The sequence below is a fragment of the Apis mellifera genome, linkage group LG14 (assembly GCF_003254395.2).
Source record: "Apis mellifera strain DH4 linkage group LG14, Amel_HAv3.1, whole genome shotgun sequence".
In the NCBI taxonomy this organism is placed as follows: domain Eukaryota; kingdom Metazoa; phylum Arthropoda; class Insecta; order Hymenoptera; family Apidae; genus Apis; species Apis mellifera.
In genome coordinates this window covers 5,949,403-5,967,932 of record NC_037651.1, presented here as the reverse complement: position 1 = coordinate 5,967,932, position 18,530 = coordinate 5,949,403, and the positions used below count along the sequence as shown (strand labels likewise).

The 18,530-nt window shown below is 20.4% G+C and overlaps 4 protein-coding genes across 6 annotated transcripts; 1 reads left to right on the top strand and 3 right to left on the bottom strand.

Moving 5' to 3' along the window:
• Window positions 1–191: 191 nt before the first annotated feature.
• LOC412271 (serine/threonine-protein kinase Aurora-2) lies at window positions 192–2,302 on the bottom strand. The gene is made up of 4 exons (XM_395732.6): window positions 2,151–2,302; window positions 1,326–1,883; window positions 599–1,124; window positions 192–509 (listed from the first exon to the last, which is right to left on the bottom strand). Exons 2-4 carry the CDS (start codon window positions 1,868–1,870, stop codon window positions 411–413), a joined length of 1,170 nt encoding a protein of 389 aa, XP_395732.3. The 5' UTR covers window positions 1,871–1,883; window positions 2,151–2,302; the 3' UTR covers window positions 192–410.
• Window positions 2,303–2,918: 616 nt separating this feature from the next.
• Window positions 2,919–6,780, bottom strand: LOC551651 (ferritin subunit). Its single transcript, XM_026445206.1, has 5 exons — window positions 6,367–6,780; window positions 3,687–3,817; window positions 3,436–3,603; window positions 3,156–3,296; window positions 2,919–3,095 (listed from the first exon to the last, which is right to left on the bottom strand). Exons 1-5 carry the CDS (start codon window positions 6,443–6,445, stop codon window positions 2,940–2,942), a joined length of 675 nt encoding a protein of 224 aa, XP_026300991.1. The 5' UTR covers window positions 6,446–6,780; the 3' UTR covers window positions 2,919–2,939.
• LOC551684 (ferritin heavy polypeptide-like 17) lies at window positions 6,700–8,539 on the top strand. Its single transcript, XM_624073.5, has 4 exons — window positions 6,700–6,826; window positions 7,491–7,606; window positions 7,731–7,999; window positions 8,071–8,539. Exons 2-4 carry the CDS (start codon window positions 7,501–7,503, stop codon window positions 8,347–8,349), a joined length of 654 nt encoding a protein of 217 aa, XP_624076.1. The 5' UTR covers window positions 6,700–6,826; window positions 7,491–7,500; the 3' UTR covers window positions 8,350–8,539.
• Window positions 8,540–11,186: 2,647 nt separating this feature from the next.
• Window positions 11,187–18,217, bottom strand: LOC551709 (1-phosphatidylinositol 4,5-bisphosphate phosphodiesterase gamma-1). Of its 3 annotated transcripts, none has more exons than XM_026445205.1 (19): window positions 18,116–18,217; window positions 16,894–17,089; window positions 15,851–16,000; window positions 15,635–15,773; window positions 15,395–15,557; window positions 15,009–15,322; window positions 14,714–14,920; window positions 14,221–14,641; window positions 13,822–14,133; window positions 13,544–13,725; window positions 13,279–13,456; window positions 13,131–13,196; window positions 12,818–13,009; window positions 12,517–12,738; window positions 12,195–12,401; window positions 11,728–12,109; window positions 11,521–11,660; window positions 11,349–11,453; window positions 11,187–11,249 (listed from the first exon to the last, which is right to left on the bottom strand). In XM_026445205.1, the coding sequence occupies exons 2-19, from the start codon at window positions 17,066–17,068 to the stop codon at window positions 11,229–11,231; spliced, it is 3,576 nt and encodes a 1,191-aa protein (XP_026300990.1). In that variant the 5' UTR covers window positions 17,069–17,089; window positions 18,116–18,217; the 3' UTR covers window positions 11,187–11,228. The 3 variants fall into 3 exon arrangements, with proteins under 3 accessions (XP_026300990.1, XP_026300988.1, XP_026300989.1); XM_026445203.1 differs by lacking the exon at window positions 18,116–18,217 and adding an exon at window positions 16,538–16,657; XM_026445204.1 differs by lacking the exon at window positions 18,116–18,217 and adding an exon at window positions 16,288–16,657 and having other exon boundaries at window positions 16,894–17,076.
• Window positions 18,218–18,530: the final 313 nt, after the last annotated feature.

The window sequence follows — 18,530 nt, the reverse complement described above, 5'->3', positions numbered from 1 at the left end:
TGTATAATATTTAATAATCGTATAATAATCAGTCTCATATAAATAAGTTATATTATAAGTTATATTAAAATTATAACAAAAAATTAAATTAATTCAATTAATGAATTTTGTTATTTGATTATAAAATTGTAATTTAGAAATAATTTTATTAAATGGCAAATTATTAATAGAAAACAAAAAAGAACATGTAATACATTATTCCAAATTATATTATGTTTTATTCTGTGTATGAAGTAACAATATTATAATGTTATGTAATATAAAAAAATATCTAAAATAGATTTTTTGCTAAAAACTTATCTAGAATGTGATAATTGCAATATTAGTGATATCAAATCAAACTTCTATTGCAAGGAAAATAATTGTTTTATAAGATAAAATATAAAACTTAATAATTTATAGCAATTACATTATGATACATGTGGTTCTGTTGTTCGATTTTGCACAATCCAAGGATGTCTTAAAACATCTTCTAAAGGTAATCTTTGACCTGGATCAACTATTAATAACTGAAATAGAAATTGAAAAATTTATATTTAATAACTTTTTATTTGATTTAATTATAATTATTTTAAAATATAAATAATATAAAACTCACTTTAGATATTAAATCCTTAGCACCTTCACTTAAAAATTCTGGAAATGTATATTGAGCTTTCCTAATTTTCATATATGTTTCATTATAAGATTTAGCTAAAAATGGAGGTATGCCTACTAAACATTCATAACAAAGAACACCAAGTCCCCATAAATCTACAGTATGATCATGTGTGTTTCCATTAATCATTTCTGGTGGTAAATAATCTAAAGTACCACAAAGAGTATTTCTTCTAGAGGAAGGAGCATGAACAGACCATCCAAAATCTGCTACTTTTAATTCGCCCTTTATACCAAGTAATAAATTTTCAGGTTTAATATCACGATGTATCACTTTTTTACTATGACAATATTTTAAAGCATCTGCTAATTGAGATATATATGTTGCTGTTCTAATTTCATCAAAACGTTTCTCAGGTTGAGCATTCAATTCCTTGAATAATTCTCCATTTGGGGCATATTCCAAAATTAAATATATTCTTTTATCATCATGAAAATAACCATACATTTTTAAAATATTTGGATGCCTATAAAAAAATAAATATTATTTATATTTATTTTAATTCAATATATAATTCAAAATATTCTTTATATTTTTATTTTACCAATATATTTATATAAAAATTATATAAAATAATATAATGAAATGTAAATTAAATAAATTTTAAAGTATTTTTATAATTAAATCATTATTTATTTCTTTTTGTTATAATACTTAAAATTTTTACCTTAAGTGTGTCTGAATTTCTATTTCTCTTCTAACTTGATGTTCAACATCGGCTTTTTGTATTTGTGCTTTAAACAATACTTTCATAGCAATAATGAATTTTGATTTCTTTTCTCTAGCTAAATAAACATTTCCAAATTTTCCTTTTCCTAAAGGTCGACCAATATCAAAATCAGTTAATACCCATTTCTTATCAGTTTGTTTCTTATTATTTGTAATATTTTGTTCCAGATTCTTTTCAATGTCTAGATTATTGACAATTTTATTTTCTTTCTCATCATCAGTTGCATTTGGTATACGTTCTGTTGTTTTAGAAGATACAGGTGGTAATTTAGGTGGTGGCATCAATTCTGTAGACATTTTAGAATTGTTTTCTTTATTTTGTTTAATATTTGTTACATAAGTACTGCATTGATTTTTTATAGTATCTAAATTTTCTGTATTTTTCAATGTATTTTCAGTTAATACAGGAGCCACTTTTGATATCTTTAATTGTTTAAAATTGTTTTCTACTTGTGAAATTGTTCTTCTTTGATCCTTAAGCATCCTCAAATATTACCTATAATTAAAAATAATATAAATAATAATTTAAAATTTACTTATTGAATCAATCTATCACATAAAAAATTATATAAAAATTTATAAAATATTTCTATATTTTATAAACAATATTTAAATAAAAAAGTAATTTAGTATAAAGAATTCATAATTAATTAATATTTTATGAAGATAAATAATATATTATTCAATAGAAGTATAATTTAAATTCAAATATTTAAATATTTCAAATAATTATATATATAAAATAATAACAATTAATACATACGTTTAAAAATTAAAATATAAGCTACAAACACGTCGTACTTTCAGTTCAATTTTAAAATAACGAATTTGAGCATTCGTTCTTCTGATTGGTCTGAATGTAAAATCACATATATCAAAAAGATTACAAGATAGTCAACTCCATTAAAAAGTAAAAATTCATAGTTAACAGCGCTCTCTATTATAAGAGGTTAAAAAATTAAATATTATACATTATATATAATACATTATATATATTAAAACGTTTTAAATTATATTAAAAATAATTATATTCATAATAATTTATTAAAACATTTTTAATATATTTTCCTTTTACAAATAATATTATTAATAATATTAATATAAAATTTATATGAAAGCTATAAATCTTTCTCATTAATCTCTTAAATATATTACATAATATATTACGATTGGATAAAATGAATATACAAAATTTTCATAAAAATTAAAATTTATTATTATTAAATTATGAAAATGTCACAAATAGATTACATTATAAAAGAATTTTTTTTTATTTAAGAATAATAACGAAAAATTAAAACAATATTTGTATGAATCTTAAAATATTTATTTCGTAAGAGTAATATATTTATTATAGTTTAACAAACATTTATAAACAGAGTTCTTTATATATCTATTTTACAGACCATATTTAGAAAAATATTTTATGCAGAAAAAAATTTATATCTGTCACATACTAACTTAAAACTAAATTAAATGAAGTTATATACTTTATTTTAAATATGGTCATAATTTCACTTATTGAAGTAAATTTTTTTTGCTTCAAATACAATTAAATTTCATTGTTTAAAAGTTTTTTATCAAATAGAAACTCTCCTAACATTCCATGTGTTTGTATCATTTTACCTAAAGATGAAATTTTACCAGCAAGATCACGCTGTCCTTTATATTGTTCAGTTAAAAATTCTCCAGTGAGATAATCTACCAACTGAAATTAAATAATTCATTAAAATAAAATAAACTTAAAACATATAATATTATAACTTACATGATAATCAACTAAATTTATATCATTTGGATGTTCACATGTTTTAATTAATTCACGAATTCTTTTTGTAACACTTGTTTCTAATTTAAGAGCTTTTTTCAAGGCTTTATAGCCACTGTTCCAATTCTCAATCTCTGCTTCCTAAAAAAAATAATAATTAAATATTTTTTTATACATGTATATCTAATTCAATAATCAAATTAAAATTAAAATACATAATATAAGTTGCATAATATAAAAATTGCATAAATTGAAATAGTAATATATTTTAAATATATACCAAAGGAAATCTTAAAAGAACATTATCCTCATTAATATTAGTTAATTGACCACGCATTAATAAATATTCAAGAACTTTTATTGCATGTTCTCTTTCTTCTGTAGCAGATTCAAAAAAGAATTTGCTGAATCCAGGTCGATTAATTACATCAAGAGCAAAATGAGCACCCTAAAATAAAAAATAAAAAATAAATAAGTGCAATATTATTAATACATAAAATACATCATAAAATAAAAAAAAAATTTAATTACCATTGCAAGATAAGTCATTGCAGCTTTAATTTCAACATTCACCTGAGATTCCAAGCTTTTAATACAATTTTTATCCATATCCAACCAATGTTTTGTCGCATTTTCATCAGCAGCTATATTACTTATTATACCTAATATTAATAAAAATAAAATTCATTATTGATAAAAAAATATAAAAATATAATTTTATTAAAATATTAAATAACATAATTAGATTCAATAATAGATTCAAAGAAAATAAAGTAATAATGATTTTCAGAAAATATGTTATACTATTATTAAAATATTATTGCAACATATAAATGCAATGCTATTAAATTAATTAAATGTTGGAATTAAAGATAGATAAAATAACTATAACTTTTTTTTTTTATTAAATGTAATAAAACTTTTTATTTAAGATAAAAATTCTGTTACATGTATAAAAAATGTTTATTATTTAATTTTCAATAATATCTTTAATTTCTCTTGATAATTTAATATAATTAATCATTAGTACATTAGTTTAAAATTATATAATATAAGAATAATAAAAAATGAAATAAAAAATTATTTTTATTGTTTATGAGAAATAAACAATAAAATAAAATTGTAAGTGAGAATTGAATATTTCTAGCTAAAATAGAAATAAAAATCTATTTTATGACAATAGAAAAGGAAGTTGATGATATAGTTGATGAAGTAGTTTTGATTAAATTATCTGACTTCTCCGAACAATATGTACAGTACACTCATATTAAGTGTGGACTTTAGAATATGCAGTAATCAATACGTTTATATTGTCACGTAAAGCTTATCAAATGTTATCATTGTACAAATAAGATTGTCAATAATGGTTAGTAATTAACAGGCTAGAATTATGAAATTCTGTTAGTTATTGTGAAATGTAAAAATTATAAATCAAATATGTATATATATGTATGTATATATATATATATATATATACATATCTTAATACAATTTTCTGAAAATAAAAAAATTACAAATACACAAATATATAAAATATAAATATATATAATAATATAGAAATATATATAAAATAATATTATATAAAAATAATATAAATTATTATATTATAATAAGAAATTAAAACTTATTTTTTATTAAATTATTTTATTAATAAATTTTATATAATATCAAAAAATTTTATTTTAATGATTATAATATTGATAATTAATAATAATAATAAATCATAAAAAATGATTTTATATTAAAATTTTATTGTTATCCATGCATATAAAGTGATAATTTGATAATCTTCAATTAGGTCAATAGAGTAATGTATAATATCTCACATTAAATATAGAAATTATATAGATAAGATGATTCTAAACTATTTGAAATATTTATTGTAACATATGAAACAAAGAAATATACATGCAATATATAAATAATAAATAATAAATAATAAATAATAAATAATTCAATAAATAAAAAAATTAAAAAATAACTTTAGAAATAATATTATAAATTTAATAATTTATATAAAATTATATAAAATTGTATAAAAATTTTTTAATAAATGCAAATAATGATAATAAAATGATATACAGAAATGTCCCAAAAATATTAGAATCCGTAAACTAAAAATTTCTGAGATAATTTCAAATAATATTTTTTATAACTTTCGTTATGACTTTGTCTATGAGTTATTAACAAAAAAACATTGGCCAATCACGGAGCATATAGCACTAATTGAACCGTGATAATAGCATAAATTATGTACCGGCGACAGAATGTGAATAAATTCAAGCAACATATGTTGAAGATATATTGAATATTGTAGTTTTCTTCGTATTTATATTTATATTAAATCTTATATTCAACATATTTTCTACAACATATATTGCTTGGATTATTCATGTTTGATTGGCGGCATATAACCAATGTATTGTCGTGGCTCTAGACCATACGTTTTATTATCTAGTGTTTTTTTGTTAATACTTCGTTAACAAAGCTGTAATGAAAGTTTTTGCAAAGGAAATGATGTTTGAAATTATTCAGAAATCTCCAATTTACGGAAATTCCAACATTTTTTATCTTATATGACTGATATATTATGACTAATAAAGTAAATGTTTGTGATAAATCTAAATAAAGAAAATAATATTCGAATACAGTTTCATAACAATAGAAAATATGCATGAATTGCCTTACATTAAAAATTATATTTATATTTTATAAAAATATATAACATATATAATTTTCTTTTGTAATTACATGCAATTCTATATAAAGTATTAAATATATATTTATATTGAAATAATTTTAAAATTAATATTTATAATCGCGGATCATTAATGTTTATTATTAAGATCATTTTATTTCTAACATTGATATTTAAAATAGATTTTATGTTTAATATATCGCGAATTGACGATATATTCATTCTGAGAAAAATAAGTTATTTACAAAGAATATACGCATTAAGTTATTGCATTATAACACGAATAAATTATATCTATAACATCTTTATATCATTAAATATCGATTTAAAAATATTAATATTAATAAATACTTATTTCTGTATTTGATATCTCTTCTAGAAATACAGAAGTTTGTTTAAAGATGGACAGAATAGGGAACAATGAAATCTATCGGAAAATAGCATGCTAACCTCAATAGATGTCTCATATAAATGTATTCAGAATAAATATTGTAAAATAAATAATGAACTTACATGATCTTGTTGCACTGTCATTTCCTAGTGATCCATTGATGTAAACGAAAACAATAAAAAGAACATAAAGTAGCTTCATTATTAATAATTATTTATTAAAAGCTATTATTTTAAAATTCGCGAGAGTGCTTTTAATTTTCTCTGTTTCGGAAGCAACCTTTATACACACTGGTATAGAAGGCTGCTTTAATGAAGCTAGATAAGAGAACGTGCGTGAACTAAATATAATGTACGACCATCGATCATTTAATAATTGATCAACAAATGTACATTCGTACTTTAATCGACGGGGAGTAACTGGAATTTTCTATTCCCTTTCTTATCACGCATGCGCTTTACCTATCAGCTGACTATGACTTCGTGAAAACTACCAACGAACGTGTTGTTCAATGTTCATTGTTGGAAGAACGTCGAAACGAGAGTATTCACGTTACTTCCCTTAAATAAGTACATCGTTTTAGTAAGTATATAATGGATAATTTAAATTCAATTTTTTATATTATAATTATATTTGTTAGATATATAAATAGAAGATGAGATTAATACAGTTGCGAAGAATATATTTTTTTATTAAACATAATTTTTTTATTTGATGTAAAATATTGCGTATTTCAATACAATGAAAATATCATTGTGCAATATATCTGATATCTATAGATAATATCAATTTTTCTTTGATGCAAAGAATGTGTAATTTTTTTTTTTTGAGTCTTAATTTATATTAATTTTTTTAACTTTTAAATGAGTTTTCATATTTTTTTTTTATTATCCCTTTCTATTACTAATTTAGTACATTTTTATAAGTATAAAAACAATTGTACATGTTATTTAAAATTTAACAATATAATTATTATTTCATTTGTCTATATATAATATATATAGAAATATATAGAAATATATAATAGAAATTATTAAAAATATTATCTTTTATTAACGAATTATATTAAAATAGAAAGAGAAAATCTAATATTAATTTTAGATAATTTTAGATAATGTTAAATATTTAAATTAATTTCTTAAATATATTATTTCTTAAATATATTATTTAATTGGCATAAATAATTAATGTATGTAATTATATAAGTATTCATTAATTATGCTTTATTTTATCTATTGTTTGATAGCACAGAAAACATGTTGTTCCTTGGAATATTATTCATATTTTTGGCAACTGCCTCTGCTGAATATTGTACTGATGAAGTGAACAAATTTTGCAGTACTACAAAAAAACATGAGATAGGTGTGTAATGCATATATATATTAAAATATTTAATATTTTTGAAAATAAATAAATTTTATTCTTAAAAAATTTTTATCTTTTTATATTTATAAAAATATAAGAATATTTAAATTTTTATATTTAGGTATTGAATCAAATTGTAATGCAACATATGGAAATATTCATGAACTTTTAGTACCTCTTCAATCTTATGCATATGGTAATATTGAATACAGTTTTCGATTTTTATTAATGTCTACTTATTTGGGAAATTATGAAAATCAACGTGAAGGATTTAAGAAATTATATCGTAAATATTCTGATGAAATGTGGGAAAATGGAATTGATTTAATTAAATATATTACTAAACGAGGTGGTTCAATGAATTTCGGACAAGAGCCAAAGTTTACTCCTGTATTTATATATTTTATTTATTTACAATATAAGAATAAAAAAGAAATATTACTAATTTCATATTTTTTTAGATGATAAAAACTTTAGAATTGAATGAATTTGCAAGTTTAGCCACAGCACTTGAAATTCAAAAATCATTTGCAAATCAAGCACTAAAGATACATGAAAAGGCAAATAAAAAACAAGATTCTGCTATTGCTCATTACATGGAAGAGAAATTTTTAGAACCACAAGCAGACCGTGTTCGAGAATTAGCAGGTCATATAAGGGATATGAAACGTTTCATTGATGAAAGTAGTAGTCATTTATCTATATTTTTATTTGATCAATATCTTCAACAAAGTGTATAATTTGTTTATTACAGTTAAAAAGATATATAAATTAAAATTTCATGTTTTCAAATTTTCTATATATAAGTTTAATCCATGATAAAGCATACTCCTTTTTTTAGTTATTCAGAATTTTACATTTAGAATTAATATTGTATATTAATATTATATTTTTGTCATATTTCATTTAATAAAATATATACTTAATAAATTGTTTGTTTTAATTTGATATTAAGCAATAAAAATATAAATTAAATATATTAAATATTAATACCTATATGATTAAAAAAATTTTACAAAAAAAATCTTTAAAAAACTCGTATTAAAGAAACAAATGAAAAAAATTTTATTAGATAATTTATTAGATAAATAGAAATAAAAAAAAATATACTTTCAGCATTAATTTATTTAATATATATACTTGAAATATATCTGTGTTTAATTCTAAGATTATTTGATATCGCGTATAAAAAATTTTATATTCATTTTTTTTTGATAAAAGATAATATATAACAAGATATATATAACAAATAAGTAAATAAATAATAATATTTAATACTTTATATTTTTTATTTTTAAAAGTTTATATGTAACATTAATTACATCTAATATACATAATATATCAATATGTATTTTTCATATGCATATATTAGAATAATTTATTATCTTAATTATTACATATGTCATTTTAACCAATAGCACTGTTATGTTATATACAAGGTGTCCTAAAAATGTTAAAATATCCATAAACTGGAGATTTCTAACAAGATTTCAAACAATATTTTTTTTTGCAAAAACTTTCGTTATGGTTTTTGTTATTAACAAAAAAATATTGATTAATCACAGAGTAATTTAATCGAGCTGCAACAAGCTATGTACCAGTTACCGAGCACGAATAAATCCAAACAACATATGTCGAAGAAGATATATTGAATATTATAGTTTTTCTGGATATAATTTGATGTAATTTTTTATCTATATAAATATTCATATTTATATATTATATCTCATATTCAACATATTTTTTACGATATATATTGCTTGTATTTGTTTGTATTTGATCGACGACATGGAGTCAACATTACTGTCGCGGTTCAACTAAATTACGTACTTTATGATTGCTAATCTTTTTTATTAATAACTCATTAATAAATTTATAACTATAAATTTATTAAAAGTTTTACAAAAAAAAAAAAAATGTTGCTGGAATTATCTCAGGAATTTTCTATTTAAGGATGTTTCAATATTTTTGGAACACTCTATATATATTTGAATCATCAATTATAAAATAAAAACATACTAGCTAAAAATTTGTCTAAATATAACACATATTTATAAAAAAGACAAATTACATAAAAAATCATATACATATTAATTAAATCTCATATTAATTAAAATCAAAATAAAATTATTTACTATAATCCATGATACAAAATCATAAAGAATATAAGTATATGCTCATACAAATACCATACAAAATTATATTAAAAATTCTCATATTTATTATTCGAAATATCTTATTTGAAAGAACAAGATTTCGAAAAGTCTTGTTTGAAAGAACAAGTAGTTATAATAATACTATTTTTAAATATAAAAATTTATATTGTAATTAATAGGAACAACGCGATAAAAAATTTTTTAGAACATATATATATATATATATATATATATATATATTTGTATTACATTTTATATATAAAAAAAGCAAAAAAATGGAAAATAATAATTTTTTATATTTGTTAAAAAAAAACTATATAATTTTATGATACGTTACCTGACAATATGTAGATTTATATCTCATTTCATATAAGCCATAATTTATGATTTGATATGAAAAATAATACAAATATTTGTATTCATTTAATAATCAGCCTCTCATTGTTAATTTTTTTCTATATTATTATGTATCTTTGAAATAATAAATAGTATTCATATTGAAATATCTCTCTAATGAAAAAAATTAAAAGCGTATTGTGCATATTATTTCAGTCTAAAATATAGTTTATATAAAGTAGATATAAAAATTATTTATATCTACTTTTTTTTACTTTTAATAAAAACTTAATGAAAAAAAGATATATCTATAATAACAATTTAAAGATATTTACTTGAATTATACTTGAATTATATTTGTATTACATATATTATTTTTTTATTAAAAAAAAAAAAAAAAAAAAAAAAAAATTCTAAATCGCATTAATTTTTTTTATAATTCATATATATCTTATACATGAACTATAAATTAAATAGTAATATATATTAACAAAAAAGATTTCTTTAAAATCTTTTCATATTACAAATATTTCACCATCTTTGTCGATATACGTTTGTTATTATAGCATGTTTTAATTCATCATTAATTAACTAACATTAATTCATCATTCTTTCTTGCTTTATAATCATATATTAATATGTTAATATGTCACGTTTTTAAAGATATTGCATTTTTTAGTTTTTCATATTTAATTTTGTTTAATATCTAGTTTTTCAATACTGTGGCAATTATTTTTTTTTTATATTATCTGTTTATATAATTTGTTTATATTTATAATATTTCTGAATTATCTATATAATTATGTTTATAAGAAAAAAATATATTTATTTGTAATATTGATTTCATTTAAAATTTAAATCCTTATAAGCAGTCTTCTATAGCAATATTTTAATTGATTTTAAATTTTGATTAAAATATATCATTTTTAGTTTTTTTTTAAATAATATTCATATTAAGTGATAATCTAAAACAATAAAATTTATGTAAAAATTTGTATGTAAAATTTATGTAAAAAGGCTATTATATAATACTATAAATAAATAATTATTTCATGTTTTGAATTATTACCTATCTCATTTTTAATGTGCATCTTCAAATATTTCAAAACTTGTAATTTTGTATTATTTTACAAATTATGAGAATGTACCTATAATGATCATAAATTTTATAATTTATAATAGAAAAAAATACGTTTGAAAAAATAATAGAATTGAATAGAATAATAAAATTAGAATTCTATACTTACTGAAGATATAATTCGAAGATGTATTAATAATGATGCGAGTTCAAGATCTTCACTATAATTATTTTGTAATGGAACACTTCTATATCCTGATCGTAGACATCGCACCTTAACGAATTACGAATTAAAAATAAATATTAATTTAAAAATAATAATAATTTTATATAATACATACAGGATAAGTGGCTTGTCCAATAAAATTACTATCACCAAACATATCTTCATCTTGCACAACAAATCGTATGAATGCGAAATATGGATTAAAAACTTCAAATTCACAAGATTCATTCCACATAGGATTGAATCCATTATCAGCTATAATATTAATTTAATTATTATTTATATATCAAAATGTTTTAATATATAAAATTTTCATGCTTACGTATTGTTCTTGTTGTTAATTTTGTACCAGAATCAAAATCTGCTCCTATTATTTCAATTTCAACAAAAGGACTAGCTATACCTCTTCCTGATCGAATTAAATGCCTTGCACCAATAACTTTTAAAATAAACTTAAGTGATTCTACTCCATATAAACAATTTTTATCATATGGATTAAAATCATCTCTAAACATAAATTCCGGTTTTAAAATGTAACCACAATTCCCATTTTCTTTAAATTTGGCTTGATTAAGTTGCATTGATTTATCACCAGTTTGATAATTCAATGCTACCATCTGACAACCAGCATTCCACATTGGTACGGGATTATAATTTGATGAATCAATTCGTTGTCCTTTAGGATATACTCTACTAAATTGAATCTATAAAATTATAATTGTAAATATTTTTATTTTTTTAATTTGAAAATTAAATTTTATATTATAATTTTATATTTATTTAATTTACCTGATGATATTTTATAAAAAATTTGTTTTCTTGTTGACACATAAGTTTTTCAGCTTTAGTTTCAGGAAAGCTACTCATTTCATTAAATGTAAAACCTTTTGTTTTTATTCTATCTAAATTGAATGCAACAGATCTGCAGTAAACTATTAGATTAGACATTTCTTTAGCAATTCTCCATGCACGTTCCATTTCTTTATGTTGATTCTCCTAAAAAAAAAAAAATGATTTATGTGATAATATAAAAATGTTATAATAATTAATGATTATTTAAATTCAAATATTATTACTATTTCTTTAAAAATATAAAAGTTTATATATTTACTCTAACACTGGCATTTTGAGCAGTTTCTTTAATACTGGACATCCATTCTAATGCTGTATCTTCTGAAGAAGTTGCTACTTCAAATACTGAACACATACTAGGATTTTGTATTCTTAATATCCATTTTAAATCAGGTCTTCCTCCTACTCTTAATTCAACAACAGCACCCATAATATCTAATGAACCTTTCTGTAGACTACCAAACATCATAGAATCTGCTGACTGAAAATAAAAATAAATATATAAATATATTTAATGCTTTATTTAATAATATCTAAAATTATAAAATAAAATAATTTACATCTCCTTGATTATCTTGTGGTTTTATTTCTTCTACATAACTAGCAGGAAACCAATGTTGTTTTTTACCACCATAATCTCCTCGCCACCAACCACCACTTTGTCGATGTACGTTTGTTATTATAGCATGTTTTACTAATGTTAATTCATCATCCCTTCTTGCTTTATAATCATATATAGCTTTTACAGTTACCTTTAAAATAAATTAAGATTTTATATAACTTATTATCTTATTATTATCTTATTTACATAACTCATTATTTTATTTTATATAATATTTTTATATAATTTATGAATTATTTATCAAATCTTACTTTCGAAGTAAAACTAGTAGGATCCATATAACCAGGAATACCATAAACAGACCCATCATCTATATCCTATGAAATAAAAAAAATTTGACAAATTTATATGTCAAAAAAATTATTTAATATCAAAAATATAAAATATAAAACTATATACCAGTTCTATTTTTCTAATAACATCTTCATTTACAGGATGACTTAATTTGATTTTTTTATATAATGGATGTCTTTCATAATAATTAACTAATTCAACCAAACTTTCAAATTGTACAGTACCAATAGTATACAGACGTCCTTCTAATTTAATTCTGCAATGCTTAATTTTATTTTCTGCTCTGAAATGACAAAAAAAAAAAAAAAAAAAAAGAAAAAAAAACAATAAAACTTCAAAGAATAATAATTAATATTTTAAAATATTTTACCTAAAAGATATAGCATAAGAATTATTTTCTTTTTCACTTGGTCTTACTAAAAATGCACCATCTGTAGGAATTCGTTTTAACATTTCTTCAGCTAAAGTTCGAGTACATTCTGCATGCCACCATTCTTTTTCTTCATGTTTATTTGGTTGCGGAACTGGTTCTTGAAGTGTGATTAAAAATTCCTATTCGTTTTATTTAGAATATTTGTAAATCAATAAAACAACATTATGAAAACAACAACAAAGATAATTATTATTTAAAATATTGTTCATTCTTACTTGACTTCTTAATGGATGACTGCGGTAATATGTAATTAAACTATACAAACTATCAAAACAATTTGTATCAATAAGATAATATTGCGTTTGTCCCATTTCTTGTTTGAGTTTAATACGACAATGATTTACTTTGCCTTTGCGCCAAAAAGAAAGACAATAATCACCTACAAATGTAACGCATTGTCGAACTAAAAATGTTCCATCGCTAAGATGTGAATAACGTCGTAATAATTCTTCTGCTTCTTCTCTTCCTCTTGCTAATTTACCATGAAACCATTTTTCTCCAAAATGTAATTCATCATTTGGTACTCCCTATGTTATAATCAATGATAAAATTTAATAATATAATAAAATTTAACAAAAATTTATTTAAAATATGGTTGATATATATGTACATACATCAGTTGGTCGCCGAATTACAGTTTCTTCATCATCATCGTGTTCATTTTCTTGGGTTCTAGAAAATGTATCTGTATAAAATAATTTTTGTTGTGTTAATACAAAAAAATGTGGATTCCATTCTCTATCAACAGGATCTTCAAGATATAAAATGCCATTTTTAACTGTATTTCTAAGATCCATTTCTTGTCTACTTTCATCATTTCGAATAAGAAATGATGTTTCGTCAACGCCATCAGGTAATTTTTTATGTTTCAATATAATTTTTCTTCTCAATGCATATGGTGATGGTAAACAAGTTTCATTTTTATCTATAGGTTGAACTAATAACATATCACCAAATATATCTTGCATTGTAATTGCCATTTTACGTTGTTGAGGTAAAGTACAATTGTCTTCAATAGATAAAATGACAGGATAACTGTAAAAAAAATATATTTATACTTTTAATTTTTAGAGATAAATACTTTAATAGACATTACTAATTACTTACTCAGAAGTAGCAAAAGCGTGTTCTTTAATAGTTTTTATAACATCTAAAAATTTAATTTTTGTAGTTAGTGTGTGTCCATGAAAAATAAAGGGCATTCCATCTGGTCCATCCCAACAATCAAGTTCTATACATCTACATCCAGTTCTTAATGCACGAACATAAGCTTGGCAACTACTTTCACTGCTAATTTGATCTCCCATTAAATATCTATAAAGATATTTTAATTAATATTTAATTAAATATTTTACATATTTTAGATTTATTTTTTTGGAGAGAGAAAAAAAATAGTAATTACGTATTATGTGATGATGCTATCCAATAATGCGCAAGAGATTTGGTCATATCTTGATAAATTCGCGAGTATTTTGAATCCCAAACAGAATTTTGTTTTGAAAATAAAAAATCAATAAATTCCGAAAATGTAAAATGCGGTTCTTGTACATCTCTTTGAGGATCTTGTAAATAATCTCTAATAAAACATGATACTTCAACTTCATTATTTCCTAAAGGATCTTGTTGTTCAGTTATTAAAAAATTTTGGAATTCTTGAACGGTCACAATTTGTCCCGTTTTAGAATAATTAAGTAATTTACTCCAATCTGTAAGATTCTGTAAAAATGAAAAAATAAAATATAATATACAAAATATTCGAATAAGAACATTAATAAATCAAAAACTTACATTTTGATCAAAGATAAATTTATGATAAAGTATAACAAAATCATCAAAACCAAGTTCATTTCTATTTCTTGTATCTATTTCTTGAAAAAGTTCTCTGAGTTTATTTGTTGCTATCTTACAATTAACTCTGGGTAAAAATGCTTTTATATCTTTTAAAGTAACCCTGTAAAATGTAAATCATTTAATATTTTAATATTATAAATTATAAATAAATTCAAAATTAAATAAAATAATTTTTACGTTTCTCTTGAATTTTCCATTGCATAAAATTCTTTTCTTAGCCATCTTTCCACTTGTAAAGGATAAGGAGCTTTTATAGTATCTTGAACCAAGCGACGTAATCCTTTTACCCAAAGTTCACATTCTTTTTCACTAAGAGCTAAAACGAAAATATAAAAAGACAAATATATATAAAATTAAATTATTAAATTTAATGAATAATAAGGATATATTTACCAGAAATTGAAAGAGTTTTAAGACGAAATTCGGAACCATAATATACAACAAAACATCTAAGATTTTCAATTCTTTTTGCATCTTCTGGCCATTTTTCAAAATCTTTAGAATGTTTTCCTATTTTAATTTCTTTGATTTCTCTTATTTCAACTAAAATCAAAGACAAATACATTTTTTAATATATACAATATATATATTTATATATATATTTAATAAAAAATAAAACACAATATTACATAACTATATATAAAATATATAATATGTTAATATAACGTGCAAGAATATATTTTTAAATATTATGCATTTATAAAGATAAAAGCAATTTTTAAAAAATATATATATTTTTTTTAATTATTATATTACATATGCATGTTTTGTTATAATATATACAATCAGTGCATTCACAATTATTAAAATTTTTGATTTTAATCAAATACCCATGCTATCCAATGGGGCTCCAATATATCAACAGTATCCATGGGCTCATTTGTTTGTAGACCAAAAATGAAGGAAATGTCCACCAAGATATGCATATATATTTATATAATTGAATATTATCAAATTAAAAATAATAAAGCCAGAAAAAAATATTAATTTAATTTAACATGAGATATAAAACATGTACATAAAAGCTTATAAGATGCAAGTCATTAACTGATTTAGATTGTACCTTTTTTATAAACTCACCCATATACATTATTCACAAGGACCTTTCCTTCAGGTTTTTGACCTATAAATAGTATCCTCAGATAATATTTTGCCCATTTTTGCTGTAGATATATCTTCATAACCATGCAAAATGTGTGCCTAGAATGTTAGGTGAAAATTTATTTCAATTGTTGTAGAATAAATATTTGTATATGTATTTTGTATATGTATATGTATATGTATTAAATGTTTGTTAATTCTTTTATATTCTCTTAATTAATATTTAATAAATGTGTCATAATTAGTAAATTAGTGAAGTTATCTTTGGATTATAGAATAATATTGTTATTCTATAAATTATTTTTAAAATTTCTGAGAATTGAAGATTTTTTTACCTGAACCATCAAAAGGTCTGAATGTTGCACTCCTTGACCATACAATTTGTCTAGTTTCTCTTCTTATCATAAGAGTTTTTTTTTCTGGTCTTTTCCTTGAAAAGAATTTTGTTACTACAGTTCCTCTTTCAAGTTGACTAATGATTTGTTCCATTTCAGGTATTATACCATTCATGTTTATAATATTATAGATTTGCTATAATAAATAACATATATATTTTAATTAATTATATTTTATTTATTCTATAAAATTAAAAAAGTTTAATTAATAATAATTTCATATAAAAGAATAAACAAATGTATAAATATTATTTTAATTAAATTTTATCTATTTAAATTTATATATATATATATATATATATATATATATATATATATATATATATATATATATATGGTTTTTATTATATTTACTGATATTATATTAATTGAATATATATCATAATTATAATATATGCATATATCCATAATATATCATTTTATAAATTTTTAAAAATTCAAAAATATTTGATATGAATATATATATTACTTTGAAATAACTTATATATTTTAACATATTATTACATGTAACATATGTTTTAAAAAAACATAAAACTTTATTTCACTTGTAGTATATTTTATATATATAATTTATAATTGTTGTATCTTTCATTTATAAGCATATAATTAATACTTACAAATAAGAAAATAAAAATTTTTATGTAATTATATTAATATATAAACACATTCATAATATTTTTGTATTAAATAGTATTATATATATAATAGCATATATAAATATGTACACATATTTTTATTAAAACGAGAAATAAATTTCTTTAAATTTTATTTTCATTAAATATATATTTCTTAATTATTTTCAAGTTATAAAATTATATTTGGCTTTAAAAAAATAATTTATTTAATACATTGTTATATGGAATTCATTTATTAAATAACATAAACATAACCTATATTTATAAAACTCATTTGAATTTTAAATATAGTTTAATAAATAAAATTAAAAAAATTTTAAATCATAAAATGAAAAAATTTAATATCATAATTATAAATATAAAATAAAATGTAATATGTAAAAAAATATAACTATTTTTTTTATTTTTAAAATAATTTAAAATAGAATGAATAACACTTATTTTGTATTATTCATTATTTTTCATTTTTTTTATAAACTCTTATTATCTTTCTTATCTTATATTACACACATAAAGCTTTATCTTACCTCAATCAAAAATGATATTTTATTAATTATATGATAAAAAAATTCAACTCTCTTATCATTTGTAGGTATCGGTATTATGTCTTCGTTTAGTTTTATCTGGGGATTTTTATTCTAATTCAATGTAATAATTCAATGTAATATCTGTCAATAATAAAACATCATTATATATTTTTATATGATAATCAGCAATAATAAATATTATTTTATCTATATTTTTGTTTGATAATTTTATGATTTAAGATAATTTATTTTATTTTTGTACATCTAGTTTATTTATTTTCTTATATTTGCTAATGTTAGAGAAATTTAAATATAAATACATATTTACATATAGTAAGTTTAAATATAAACATGTAAGTACTTATTTAAAATGTCACAAACAATAGTATACAAAATTATAGATTTAAAAAAAAAA